This window comes from Erythrolamprus reginae, chromosome 1 (assembly GCF_031021105.1).
Source record: "Erythrolamprus reginae isolate rEryReg1 chromosome 1, rEryReg1.hap1, whole genome shotgun sequence".
In the NCBI taxonomy this organism is placed as follows: Eukaryota; Metazoa; Chordata; class Lepidosauria; order Squamata; family Dipsadidae; genus Erythrolamprus; species Erythrolamprus reginae.
Window position 1 is genome coordinate 52,451,458 of NC_091950.1, and position 14,926 is coordinate 52,466,383.

A 14,926-nucleotide genomic window follows, 5' to 3' on the forward strand; every position below is an offset into this window, starting at 1 on the left:
CTACCTAATGTAGAAATGTATTTATCGATGTGTTGGTTGGTTGGTTGGTTTGAGTTGAGTTGGAAGGGACCTTGTTCAGAGGTCTTCAAACTTGGCAAGTTTAAAGACCTTTGTGTAGGTCATCTAGTCCAGCCCCCTGCTCAGGCAGGAATCCCTGTACCATTCCGGACAAATGGCAGTCCAATCTCCCCTTGTTAGGTAGGTTAGGTATCCCCTTGTTAGGTATACTAGAGTTAGGTATGCCAATTCCTGTATACAGTATACAGAGTTAGAGAGGTTTTTTTTAAAAAAAATGTCTTTTTGTTGCTTAACAACTAGGCTACTTCATTCTTGCTTTCCAGGTTTTCTTCTCCCTTAAATGCCAGCGTGATTCATTCTACCTTTCTCTCAAATAGCTGATTTACGATTGGATCCTAATCCTGTCTACCCGGAAGAAAACTGCGGCCGGTAGTGATTCCACCGCTCCCAAAGATAAACCACTCGGTGCGTTCAAAGCAAGCGGGCGCATTTGACCTGCTCCGCTTGCAACTTTGGCTAAGTTGCATCCACAGTGTACCTCTGGCTGCTGGGCAGCGGTGGGTGGGAGGGGACGATACATCCCTCCCTTGTTTTTCAAAGTTATCAATACCTCTCGGGGGGAGGCAGGAAATCGCTCGCCCTTGAAACCTTTGCCAAGGTTTTTAAACTTGTCATTTCCGCGACTCGCGGGCAGCTGCCTAGAAAAGCCTGCCGGCGACTCCCACCTCGTTTGCAACTTCACCCGGTGTCCCAGAGGAAGAGAAAGGAAGAGAGAAAAGAGAAGAGGAGAAAAAGGGAAAGGAAAAAAGGAAAGGAAGGAAAGGAAGAAAAGGGGGGAAAGGAAAGGAAAGGAAGGAAAGGAAGGAAAGGAAAGAAAGGAAGGGAAAGGAAAGGATAAAAGGAAAGAAAAGGAAGAAAAGGAAGGAAGGGAAAGGAAAGGAAAGGAAGGAAAAGAAAAGAAAGGAAGAAAAGGAGAGGAAAGGAAGGGAAGGAAAGAAAAGAGAGCAGGGAGGGGAGAGAAAAAACAACAAGAATCTGAGACAAAGCAACCAAACAATTAGAAATAAAATCCAGATTCTTAAGGCAGGGTGCTCTCCTGGTGATTGGCAGCTTCAAAGAGAGGCCGAAGGAGGGGTGAGGGCAGAAAACAGGGACATTTATTAATATATCCCTCCCCCCCGCCGCCTCTGCTGCCCTGGGAAGGACGCGTCGCGTCTCCCTAGCTTATCCGCTGCCATCGATTGTGAGCAGGGATGCGGGGATGGGGATGTGTGTGTGTGTGTGAGAGAGGAGGGGCCAAGCCCCGGGCCAGCTGCAGAGGGAGGCGGGGGTCGAGGGCTGGGTCAAGGTTAGCGAGAGGCGGCTATTGATCCGGCTGTAAAACGCGAGGCGCGGAGCGCAGCGAGACCAAAGGGGGAGCTGTGAGACAAGACATCAACAGCTTTCGCTGGCGCTAATGATCGCCAAGTGCCAGACTGGGGAGGGGCGGGGGGGAGAAAGTAGAGGCGGAGGCATCGCCTTGGAATTCTCCCTTTCCTCCTCCTCCTCCTCCTCCTCCTCCTCCTCCTCCTCCTCCTCCTCCTCCTCCTCCTCCCCCTCCTCCTCCCAATCTCAACTCCCCCCTCCCGCTGGAGCTCATTCCAGGAGGTGCAAAAAACTCCCCCCCCCTCCTCAAATCGTTCCCTCCGTGGTTGAGACCACAGGCTTCCCCATCCCAGCGCTGTCCGGAGTGTGTGTGTGTTTGTGTGTGTTCCCATTGCCTTGGTGTGGTGGGATTGTTGCTTCCCCCTTCTGAAAGACCCAGAGGTGGGGAAGACTGGCCTCACCGGCCCTCAGAGGAAGCGAGAACAAGTGTGTGTGTGTGTGTGTGTGTATGTGTGTTCTCCAGACCTGTATGTGTGTGTGTGTGTTTGTGTTCTCCAGACCTGTATTTGTCATCCTGGTTTTGAATGCTCCCTGCCCGACGGTATTTTAAGGGGGCCAAGTTACACTCTGATGAACTACGCCAAACATGTTTCCCCCCTGTATCTTTTCTTTGGAAATTTCCCGGTAGGACTAGCCCAAAAAACATTCAAGATGGACTTTTTTTTTTAGTTATATGGTCCGGAGGCAAAAATGGTAAAGATGTAACGTACTTCTCAGGTTTAGCCTAAGGGGCGCATTCCCACGACCACACCCGTGTCAGCTCCGCACGAAGAGTTGTTCCGCACGCCTTCAGAATTCGGAACCGTCTTTCCCATTAGTTGATTCTGACAATTCTTCCTCTTGATAAACGCCCGCTTATTCTAAACTGAGCTACAAATCCGCTTCTCTTATTCGCTGTGCTTTATGAGGATGGCGATGTATCTTAAGAGTATTTTTAACTTCATGTTTCTCTAACTGTGAGGAATTAGAACCTGAAGAACCCCGGGAACCTTAGTTCTCAGACATCAAGTCCCAAGTTTAAAGGAAATTCGGAAAGAAACGTGCAAGATTCTAGGTTAGGCAGGGCGGTGACCACACGACTCATTAATGCATGCAAGATTGACAGGGATGAATATTTCTCTTTTTGTCGAGCTGATCCCAAATAGGACAGGAGAAGAAAGGATTATTTTAATCTGATCCTAAGAAATAAAACTGTTTATGACCCGATCCTATGCCTACATATATATTCAGCAGAAAGCGCAAAGTGAATTATACGGAGTAGGTGAAATTTAGTATGGGAATACTTAAACATGTAAGTGTTAAAATAAGTAAGTAAATATAAACAAATAGGAGGTTCACTCTTAGAGATAGATGTTTTGGGCTTATCACTAATATCTCAGGCTCGAGAAGAAAGGTGGAGGCATAATCGCTGGGAAATATAAATTGTTGGGTCAGTTACAGAAATAAAAATTCTCGGCGAGGAAGTTAGGATGAAAGTTCTGCCCGAGAAAATTATTCACGCGTGGAACTTCACAGCCGAGTGGCATCCGAGGGATTTCATACCCTGAGCATTTGCCGCGTTTTCTGTCACCCTTATATATATAAAACCCCCCAACTCGGATTAAGTGGTGGGAAACTACCCCGAGTCTCCCCACCCCGAAGTCTGGCGCCAAATGGGACTGGCGCGTTAGAAACCTTTCGTGTTGCACAAGAATCAATGGGAGGGAGGCTGGAGATGAGATCTATTATTTTTCAAAAATTATGCCGGAGCGGGGAGAAGCAATCACTGCTGTTCCCTCCAAAGCCTGAAGGCTCTTCAACTCCTTCAGCCCACACCCAGCAGCGGATCCTTTAAGAGACCCCCCTCCTCTTCCCCCACCCACCCCACCCCAGGATTGTTTGGGCAACTTTAGGAAATCAGCGCGTGCGGATCTTAAGAGTAACACACACACACATTTGCAAGGCGGCGGCTTCCTCTCTCCCAACGAGGAGGGTCCCCCTTCCCTTGGTACCGAGTTGCCTTCTTTTGTAGCCTAATAAACCCTGCCCAAGCTCGAGTAAAAAGCTGCAAAGGAGGGGGGGGGGGCGCGGATTGAAGAGGCGGGCGTCCAGGATCCGGCCCCTGCTCGCAAAAACCGTCGAGCGGGAGGCCGGGGAAGGCTTGGCCGAGAGGCAGCCGGGTCGGTTGAAGAACCGGGGCAGCCCGTTGAAGTACTGTACAGGCATGGCAGGGCATCACCATCCGTGGCACTCTGAAAAAAGGAGCAGGTGATGAAAAGTTAAGTTAAAAGACTGGGCGAGGCGAGGGGAATCGGGAAGAAATTGCGTCTGGACGTCAGATTTCCAAGAAAGTTAAGACTGATGAATAGATTACGGTAAGTCGGGCAAAAGAGGAAACCGCCCGCTTAATGACCGACAAAAACCGGAGCTAGGGAAGCTAAATAGATCCCTCATTCCCATTCAGCTTTACCTGGAAGAAAGTTCCCGGAATAAAGGGGTGGCTTAATCCTGAGTAAATGTGCATTGCCTGGGCGAGAACTTTCCAAATCCCATCGCTTGTAGTGAAAAAAAACCCTATAGAAATGTATACAGTACCTGCCTTCTGTTCAGGGATAAGTCGAATGGAATTGGGTAGGAACTGGGAAGGTAGGCAGGCTGGCTTCTATAGCCTTTGGGTATGCTTAAATCTTTCTTGGAAACGCAGGGGACTTATCAGCATGGGTTGGTTGCCTTCGCTTAGCCTATTAACTAAATAGCTTGACTCACACATTCTCCTAATCCGTATTTATCTAGTTGGTGGCTTAGAAACATAGAAACATGTAGTCTGCCCTTATGCTGTCCTTATACTAGAGTGACGTCCAAGCCAGATTCGTGATTTAACTCGTGGCTAAAGAAGTTAGGAACCCACACCCCGAAGCGGCGCTGAATCTGGCCAACGTGTGAATGGAGTTCAGGCCAATCAATCTCTCCCCAGGACCTCACTCTGTCTGTGAAGACTTGATTCAGGCGCGCGTAGCCGCCTTTCCAACCTACTCGCCCATACTGATGAATGGGTGGAGTGCAAGGAATCTTAAAACTGCCCGGAAGGGATAGTTTATCTCCCAACAGTAGCTCTCTAAGTCAGAAAGAAACATTGGGGGGGGGGGGGGTCCGCTTCAGTAGCCACAGATCAAACGTGGGCTGGAGTCCACCCCAAGTTGGCTTAAATTTAGTGCATGAATGTAGCCAAGAGGAAATAACTTCCCAAGCCGAAAGAAAGAAGCCTTGGTAGTAGTTTTGAGAGGGAGGGATGGTGATAACAATCAAAAGTACCCAAAGTGTCAGTTAAGATCCACCTACCATTCTGATCACCCATTTCCTCCCACTTGGGACTGTACGACTGTAGCTTGTATCCTTGTATCTTTTTCCCCGAACGCCATCACTCTACTAAACAAATAATTCCCTCAACACTGTCAAGCTATTTACTAAGTCTGCACTATTACTACTAGTTTTTCCCCTCATCATTCCTATCCTCCTTTTCCTCCCACTTAGGACTGTATGACTGTAACTTGTTGCATGTATCCCAAGATTTTTATTAACATTGATTGTTTCTTCATTGCTTATTTGACCTCTATGACAATCATTAAGTGTTGTATCTCAAGATTCTTGACAAATGTATTTTTTCTTTTATGTACACTGAGAACTTATGCACCAAAACCAAATTCCTTGTGCGTCCAATCACACGTGGCCAATAAAGAATTCTATTCTATTCTATTCTATGGAAAAATACATTCGACTGCCCCCTTTGTGTCTATGACACGCTGAGGTATCGTATTCGAGAGCGAGTTGAGGGAGTTTCCTCGCTTCAGCCCGCCATCCACCACTTCCGCGGAGCGCAGTTTAGTCGCAACTTCTCACAGCGATCTTGACCCGTTTTCAAGCGCCTCGAACAGGCGGCAGATTTAGCAACGTTGCAAGGCACGCTGAGTCGCATTTCCCGGGTGGGCTGCGTGTTTTTGGGGATGTGTGTGTTTTTTGGGTGGGGAGAGCCAATGAAATCGCGCTAGCGCGGAGATGTGGCGGGATCCCTTCCGCGCACGCCGGGTGCACTTCGCCAACACTTCCCCGACACCCCAGAGGCCTTTCTGTAAAAGTAGTATAGGCCACTGAGTAACAGTCCCAACGAACTCTTCTGGGAGAGTTAGTCATATATTTGCTCAAGGGGAGACTGCTATTATGTCTTGTTTAATCAGGACTGCAAGGCTGCGTCTAGCAGTCGACTATATTTACTTAGCCGGTCATTCAGGTTAACGGGTGGACAGTTCAGAGCGACTCCAAGAAGTTGGGCCAAAATTTGCCCAGCTGGGCCGAAGTCAAGCAATAGGTACCTTAACTCCCGCTTCACGTTTCGAGGGAAAATAAGTTAACAAGTGGCGTTACGGTCACTTTTAAAGGCTGTGTAGGGGACAACGTAGAGCCAGAATGGAGCTTCGGGATGGACAGGTCTTAGTTGAATATATATACTGCTCAAAAATATAAAGGGAACGGCTCAAAGAACACATCGTAGATCTGAATGAATGAAATATTCTCATTGAATACTTTGTTCTGTCCAAAGTTGAATGTGCAAAATAGTATGTGAAATTGACTGTCAATCATTGTTGCTTCCTAAGTGGACAGTTTGATTTCACAGAAGTTTGATTTACTTGGAGTTATATTGTGTTAAGTGTCCCTTTTATTTTTTTTTAGCAGTGTACTTCCCGGCCTTTGCGCTTGGCTGCATTTGGTGGCACCAGCTGGTTTGGCAGTCCAGTCCAGAATTGGGGGGGGGGGGGGGGGCTTGCTTGAGAAGGAGACACGACACCTTTTGGGGAACGTGCCTTATCATGCCTCCTCACACCCAACCCAACCCAGCGCTCCGAGTTCAAACTCCCACTTTGCGGAAAGGAAGCAATCCTGTTGACCAGGCAGCCCCTGGTTCCTTTTAAAACTTCGAACGTCTGAATAAGCAGGAATCTTTGGGGAGGGGGGGAAGGCTTTTTGTTTTTGCGAGGCACCTGGTTGAACGCCGGCTCCTTGATCAAAGCTGGAATGTTTCCATTAAGGGGGGAGGGTGCTCTTGGAAGACACCCATTAAGCCCGAGCGATCTTGCGCTTGAAGGTTAGGTGGAATCCCAGGCCTTCAGGCTAGACGAGGAAGTTGCAGGCGGTGGCAAAAGGCGCGCCTGTCCCGTTGCCAAGAACCTACCCAGCTCTTGGGCTGTTTGGGAAGCGCCCCGGGAGTCGGGTCCGGGAAGAAGGAGTCACCCATTGGGTCGAACCCGGCTTTGCATAGGTCAACCGCCGCTTCCAAGTCTTGGACCGGCAGCAGCAGCAGCCCCGGGAGCCTGCAAGGGAGCCTCCATTACAAGGGAGCCTTCACGTAAAAAGCGGTGAGGCGCTTGGGAAGGAAGCGAGAGTTAGGGCGCGCGTGTGCGCGCGTGTGTCTCCCTCCGCAATCGCGATTCACATGGAGGGGAAAAAAGGGGGTGGGAGAGAGAAATCTCTCTCTCTCTTTTTTTTCCTCCCCCACGCAGATATTTGTGTTATTGTAAAAAAAAGAAAGAAAAGGAACCACACACACAACTGTTGGAAAATACACAGCGAAGGTGTTCAGAGCAGAGTCGGGCTGCTTCTGCGTGCAGGGAAGAGAGAGAGAGCGAGAGAGCGCGTAGTTGGAGGGGGAAAAAAAGGGGGGGGGGAGAGATAAGCGAGTTGAATCTCTCGGGAGGCCGAGATCCAGCCGCCTGCAAGGCTCTCCGAGCAGGTGGATCGAGCTCCAAAAAAAATAAAAATAAAGGACCAGGAGATGGATTCGGCGGACCACCTCGGGCGCTCGCTCCAGCCGCTTCTCCGGGCCGAGCCGACCGCAGCCGCCTCCAACTCTTTCCTCCTCCTTCCCTTTCGCTTTGCCGGAGCCAGTCTGCGCGGCTCGCCTAACCTCCTTACCTACACCCTGCTTCTTCCCCTGGGAGACGGCCGTCCCATTTGGGCCTCCTGCCAGCGGGCGGCGGCAGCAAGGATGGCCCGGGTCCTTGTCACCGCTTCCCTCTTCCTAAGACCTGCGAGACCTTTGGGGCTGCTGTTGCTGCTTTTTCGTAAACTGGAACTGGGGACGTTGGGGTTTTTTTTCTTGGTGTGGAGGGGGGAAAGACCTCTCTCCTCCTGTCCTGCTGGATTTACTCACTCCCCCTTTTTTATTATCCCCCCCCCCCGAATCTCGGTTTTGGCTGCGGTTCTGCAGAAGGCAACCTTGGCTAAGCGATGGGAGCCGCGCGTGTGCTGGGAGTGTGTTGGAGGGTGGTTTCTTCTCCCCCCCCCCGCGCGCTTCTTGTTCTCTTGCAGGGTACAATGTTAAAAAGCCACCGCTAGTCGCCCCCAGTGCTCCTACTCTCTAGGTCTTTTTTGTCTCTAGTGCAGATTAAACGTCACGTCCGCACTTGAACTTGAATTTTATCCCATTGTACGGAGGCAGACCCAGCCATAGAGAGATTGAGCGCTCCCAGGGAACCAGGACTCCGCCATCTTCACATTGCAATATATCTCCTTAGTAATAGCCAGCAACTCACCCAGAAGCACTGGGGGGCTTCCTTCCTATCGAGACCTTGTGCCAAGCGAGGGGAAGGAGGGGGGGCGGTTGGAGAAAAAGCACTGGTAAAAAGTGGTGCGAGCAAAAAAGCAAAGCAAAAAAAAAAAAGCAAAAAAAAAAGCAACCTCAAAACAGTAGCACTTGAACTGGCAAAGAGGAGACACAGTTTGGGCTATTATCCCTTTTTTAAAAAAAAAAGCAAAGCAAAAAAAAAGAATTCTAATTAACTCAGCAAGGGTATTTTTGTGGCGTTTTTTTCTCCTCTCCGCGTGTGGGCAATTTTTTTTCTACTTTTGTGCGAGCTTGCGTGCGTCTAATTCAATTTCTTTTTCTTTTTCCTTTTTTAAAAGACAACCCTCCCGATGGAAGAAGTGCACTTTGCTTTTTAATTTTTATTTTTTGGTACCCTTTTTGTTTCACCCCCCTTCTTCTGACCGCTCTGGAAAAATAAATGTCAGCGCTCGGTGAAGTTCAAGAAAAGACCGGGAAGCCGTGGAAAAGGAAAACAAAACACCCCAACAACCCCAAAGACACTTCTTTTGAGAAAATATAAGCCAAGCCTGCCCCCCCCCTACTTCATTGACGATGTTGCTTTAATTGGACGAAGGACCTCATCCTGAGAAAACGCCGAGGGGGGAGAAAAAAAAGCGCTTTTCCTTCGAGTTCTTTATTTTGCTTTTCCCCATCTTTTTTTTAAAAAAGAAGAAATCCGTCGAGAAGAGCCTAGAAGAAGAAGAGGAGGAGGAGGAAGACGACCGCTCCCCCCCTTTCCTCCGCTCCCCCCCCCACCTAAGTCCAGCTCTCCGGGCGATGACCGTGTAAATGCCAGGGCAATGTCCCGCCGCAAGCAGGGGAACCCGCAGCACTTATCACAAAGGGAAATTATCACGCGTAAGTTGTGTCTCGCCAAGGAACCGGCTCGAAAAGCGGAACGTATGTGGGGAAAGAAGCGAAGGGGGTGGTGGTATGTGTGTGTGGGATAGAACCTGGGATGCGATTTAGAAACTGGACAGGGGAAGATTCGAGGGAGGGGGGTGGGAGAAAGTGAGGGGCTTGCAGAGTTGAGGGGGAAAAAAAGGAGATTCTGACCGCGGCGGGGATGCCTGGCAGGCTTATGGAGGGGGGACGTGTATGTGTGCTTGGAGGAGGGGGGAGGAAAGGAGGAGAGGCCGGAGCGAAAGAGGTGTGTATGCCGGGCGCCGAGCGAGGAAGGGGAGAGAAAGTTTGAGGAGAATTTGCAGGCAGCCAAGGAGGAAGGCCAAAGGAGCCGGCTGAGGGAAATGGGGGGAGAAGAGAACTCGGGGAAGGAGCGAGGGGGGGAACCGCGATAGGGAGAGGCGAGGCGGGTCCAAAGTTGGCCGTGACTGGAAGGCAGCGGCCGCCGGGGAGAAGGTGGCTCGGAGCGCCTAAACGAGAACCACATGGAGGGAACCGGGGAAAATGAAGCGGCCAGGCCGGCGTGGGGAGTTGCGAGAGGGGGAGGCGGAGGAGGAGCGTGGCAGGCGAGGTGGAGAGGGGGGGGGGGGAGATATCCAGCGATTGGGGCTGCTTCCCCCCCCCCTTCCATTAGGGAAGCCCCGCTCGGTAATGGCACATAGGGCCGGACGTGAGGGGGTGGGGAGGGGATGGCGGCGGCGGCCAGGTAGCTCGGCCAAGCTTGGAACGGCGTCTCTCTCCCTCAGCGAGGTCCTTCAACCCGGCACAAAAGCCTAGGGTGGTTTTTGCAGGGCGTGTGGAGAGAGCCCAGGCAGAAGAGCAGGGTGTGTGTGGGGTGGTGGTGTGGGGGGGGGGGAGATGTATGTAAGTGAGGGGTGGGGTGTGTTTGTGTGGGAATTTTGTTATTTTGGTGGGACCTCCGCAAAGGGGCGGCGGGCCCCGTTTTGAAAAAAAAAAAAAAAAGGCAGCGCGCGCCGGCCAGTCAGCGACCTCTGGAGAAAGTCCCGCGAAAAGCGCGCCACTTTCTGAGCCTGCAAACGGAGAGCAAGGTGCTGCTGAGATCCCAACGCGGCCCCCAAAATAGTTCAAGCAGATGGGGATGGGGTGTGTGTAGTGGTGGCTAAGAGGTGTAGAACGATACCTTGCACACATTGGAGGCAAATATGAGGGGGGGGGGCGTATCGGGTGTGTGTGTCTGGAGTGGGTTCACTGTCCCTCGGTTGCAGCTTCTGGTTGCAAAACCGACGGGACTGTAAAATAAAATAATAAAAATAAAGACAGCAACAACCGACCTTTTAGTTTGTATTTCTCCTCCTCTTTCCTTGCTTGTCCCGAATTGCTTTGAAATGCAATAGAGATCAAATGCTATTAAAAGTGCCTTGAGGATTTGCAAAAGAAGCCCCCTTCTGCTTTGTCGTTTGGCATTTAAAAAAAGCAACAACAACAGCTATAGGTGCAACATAAAGTAACTGCCCAAGGAGGAGATAGACCTGGAGTAGTTTTCCGGGACGTTGTGGGGGGACGACGGGGACACACACACTATTGCAGAGGAGAAAAAGGAGCGAAATCAGAACCGAGAGAAATGCAAACAGACTGTGCACTCTCCTTTTTGCACGCCCGGGCTGCTGAGAGAGCCGCCGCCGCCGCTGCTCCCGGGGAGCTGGGCGAAGCAAGGCGCGCGAGAGGGCTGAGTTGGAGAGACTGGGGGGAGGGGGAGGAGAAAAACCCAGGAAAGAATAGAATATGTATGTTCGATTTCTCCGAATTTAAATGCACATAAATGCACACACGGCCCTGCGTCTCCCCTCCCCCCCTTCCCAGAGTCTAGGACCAGCCAGCCATCTGCCAGCAGCATTTAGTGACAGCGGTCGCTCTCAGTCTTTTCCTTTGTTAGGGCTGATAAAAAATGTTATTTGTGAGAATACATCGGAATTATATGGATTGGAGAAAGGAAGGCGCTCCGACCCGGGATGGCGTTTTGGCTCGGGAACGTTGTTTTGCTTCTCCCCCTCCCCCACCTACTTCATTTCCCCCCCTCATCCCCCCCATTCTTGCATTTCCCCCCCACTTTTTACTACTCAGCTGCTGCAGCCCCACCGAGGAAGAGACGCTTGGTATCGGCGTTTAAGTTGATTTGGAGCAGGGGAATGGAGTGGATTTTAAACCCCAAACTCAGGCAAAACCTGTCCTGCTTTTCGAGCAAGCTGCGTTTATTTTTATTTTCCTGAAGGAAAAAAAAAACCCTAGCCAGGTTAGGAAATTCCCAAAAGGGAAGGAAGGAAGGAAGGAGGATTCTTACTATTATTTTTGCCAAATTATTCCAAGGAAATATTAACACTTTTCTGAAGGCTAGCTCGCAGGTGGACTTTAATTTTTTATAGTAAACAGGGTTTTGTGTGTGTGTGTATGGTGGGGAAAGAAAAAGATAAAGACAGTCACAGGTATTGGTACTAGAAGTAACAGACATAGTGCACACACATTTTGGGAAGAATTTCGAATCTGGCTTGATTTGGGAATTTCACTTCCCTTTCTCTCTTGTGAGGACCAACCTTCCATTACTTTGAAAGCAGATAACTAGATTTGCTAGAAAGATTCTCCCAAATGTCTCTGGACTTGTGGCTTAAGGTTTACATTGGTTCTAAAAAGTCTTCAGGCACTTCCCTTCTTCCTCAGCTTTCCCATTCAAATTCAACTTTTCAGGTGAAGGGACTTTACAAAGGGCCCTGAGAGAGAGGGCTTCTTGGATTAGCCTGTAGAAAGGAAAATCTGGGAGATAATTTTTGTCATGGGCACAAATGGTGTGTATGTTTGGGTGTGGGAGTGTAGAGGTGGGGAAGAAAGACAAAAATACCAAGAAAATGTCACTCTGTTTCAACTGTCAGAACTGAGGGAGAAAGAAGAGGGGGGGGGGAGTGTTTTCACCAAGATCAGGTTGAACCAATTTTCAGGAAGGTATTAATCAATTTTTAAAGAAGAGTGTGATTAAAAAGAAAGGAAAAAATAGTAAGAAGTTGGAAGGGAAATAGAAACAGGGACCAAATAAGTAAACAAATTCATATCAAATATCCCCTTCTCCACCTGTAATTTTTTTTCCTCAGTGACTATGGGGTGTTCTGAAAACTGCAAGTATCTGAAAGAGGAAGGGTCAACCAGCTTGGCAACTGCTTTTCAAGGTGGATGGCTCTATTAGGCAGGCATTTCTCTCTAGCACTCATTGGAGTGCTTTAGATTTTAGTCTCTGGATGCTTGAATAAAGATTCTTACCTTTGAGTGGTGAGTAGGCAGAAAGGAAAATATTCATGGCCTGAGAGAAAAAAATATTTACTGACTGATCCTGTACAATTACTCAGAAGTAAGCACTGCTGAGTTCAGTGCTGCTTAGTCTCAAGTAAGTATGTATAGGATTTTCAATTTTAAGGGAACAATCCAGATGCAGGTCAGGTCAGTTTTGTTGCTATCTTTCAGTGACAGCACTCTGACTTCATCGTTACCATATTTTAAATTTATTTCTTTAGATAAATACCTCTGCTTTCTCTGCATTCCTTCTTAATAAATGCATCTCACCTAATCTGTCAGTGATAGATTGATGAGTTGATGGAGGAAAAACTGGTTTGTTTTCTAGTGAAGGATTAGTGGGGAAATAGAATGAGTTACATTTAATTTAGTAAATTAAAATGAATCTTAAGGAAAATGCAGACAAATATTTTTGGATTTTTCTGTGCTACATAATAATATTAATTAGATTTTTTACAACATAATTTCTTGTTTAATAAGATAAAACAGTAAGATTTGAGCAGCAGCACTACAGCTTTAAAATGAACTGATAAATTAGAATGCAATCAAAGAAATCAATCATCAGAATAATTTTCATTGTGATATAGAGCTGAATTTTCCCTAAAACAATCTCTTCAGGATGGTGTTGCAGGATTGATAATAGAAGCACACCCTTGCTTTGCAAAAATAAATTTGCCAGATTTCTAGAATTCTTCTACTCAACAGGTGGCTTGCTGGTTTTCCTGTTTGGAACACGCTAATTTGAAAAATGTCACCATGATCTCAGTAAAAAAAATATTTTAAAGTTTTTCTTTTTTCTTTCTTTACTGAAAGGATTTCTTTCACCCAGAAGCAATTCAGCAATCTAAACAGACATATAAACTCAGGAGTTAGCTAGAAATAAATGTGTAGAAATGGTTTCAATTTCTGCATAAAATATAAGAGTGTGACGTGTGTATGCAGCAGGTATTATACGCTGAATTTTATTGCTTCTTCCATTGTTCTCACCTCTTATGAATTATTATTCATAAGTTGTACAGGATGTATTTTAGTCACAATTGCAGATGTAAAATATTTTATGAGACCTATTTTGGCTTTAAAACTCTATATCCCTTTTCTCTCCCTAATTTTTAGATACTGCCTAGCATCCAGTTTGCCATCTTTAGATGTCCTTTGAATGATTTAGTTTGTTTAGAAGAATAAATACATTGAGGAATAAATAACAGTTTTACTTTTTGTTGATAGGCAAATACAGGGATTAATTTGTTAGGCTTATTTAAGCATCTTAGTAAGCATGGAGATATACATGCATAAGCAGAGTGGTTCATTGAAAGCCAGGTTATTGTGTGTCTCTTCCATGGAAGTATGAGTTGAACAAAGGCTGTTCAAAAAATGAATTTGGTCCAGGTAAAAGAGGCCAAATTTTTCATGTCATTGGCTCCAGTTGGCACATTCAGCCTCCCTTATCAGAATGAAGTGGGTTTGAAGCTTGTTCCATTAGTTTAACTCAACGCATAACAAGGCTTTTCTTTTCCGTTTTCTGTTGAGATTGCTCTGCACTCTTGTTTGTTATTACAAAATACTGTCCAAAATAAACTTTCCTAGTTTTTTCAGTTGAAGTCACACTGGTGGTGATCAATGGCTTGCCTTGACGGCTAGGGGGCGCTCATAGCCTGTCTGATAGAGATTTTATTTCCCGGCATCTGTGAAGGCAAGGCAATAACAGAGAGGAATCGGGTTTCCATCCTTGCCTACAAAATGTTTTAGGTGTAAAGTTGTGGTATTGATTTTCATGCTGAGATCTATATAGTACAAGATGAGAGAGATTGCAAGTTAGATAAATCTATTTTTCTGAGCAAATTATGACTGATTAAACAACTCTGGCAAGATGGATGTTTTTTTTAAATTAAAATTAGCTTTTAAAAATGTCTTTTACTGTTAGTAGCTTGTCATTACTTTCTCAATTCCAAGTTGCTTGATTAGCTAAAATCAAGGACTAAGTCCTTCACAGAGTATATGCTTGTATATATTTATGCACATTTTACATATTGAACCTGAAAGGATATTACATGGAATGGGATCATTTTGAAACAATAAAGATCAGCGCAGTTGAATTGTTTAGGAGAGATTGGCCTAATGGAGTAAGAATTACAGAGAGCGTACTTAGATCAATATGCACATATTTCCTGTGTAAAATCATATACTGTAGATACACATTTTGAGCAACATAAATACTCTGACCAAACTAAAAAACTTTAAAAAGCTGTATGTTTAATGGTGGGGAAAGGGGATTTATATCAATTCAGATTTCGGCTCAGTTTTGAGCAGATGTTCATGTCTATCAGTTCATTAGAACCATAGTAAACAAATTGATGTATACAAAAGTGAATATTTAAGGAAACCAGATCTTACAAGGACTGCACTAGTCCATGGTATAGTAACTTAAAATTGATAACTATATAGTGTGAGATTCATCTGGTAGAAACATTTTATTCAAGTTATTTTAGAGAAACCTTAGTTATCAAATGTATTTAAATATTCTGTATAGTTTTATAGCGGCAAACCCTTTTAGGAACACCTTAATAATCATGGCTCTGAATGTTATGGAGCCATGCAAGCTTATTTTCATTGGTTTACCTTTGCTAGAATAATATGGATATAGAGCTTCATCATAGACAATATAAATAGAGA

At 46.7% G+C, this 14,926-nt stretch overlaps 1 protein-coding gene across 4 annotated transcripts in view; it reads left to right on the plus strand.

The window, feature by feature from the left end:
* The first annotated feature begins 7,916 nt into the window (after nt 1–7,916).
* Nucleotides 7,917–14,926, plus strand: part of BCL11B (BCL11 transcription factor B) — a 185,266-nt gene continuing 178,256 nt past the window's right edge. For 2 of the 4 annotated variants that reach the window (XM_070752456.1, XM_070752473.1), the window contains exon 1: nt 8,091–8,917. In XM_070752456.1, coding sequence (XP_070608557.1) covers nt 8,860–8,917 — 58 coding nt within the window. In that variant the 5' untranslated portion in view covers nt 8,091–8,859. Of the gene's footprint in view, nt 8,918–14,926 lie in introns of all 4 variants that reach the window. The other 2 variants (XM_070752464.1, XM_070752483.1) reach the window with 2 other exon arrangements.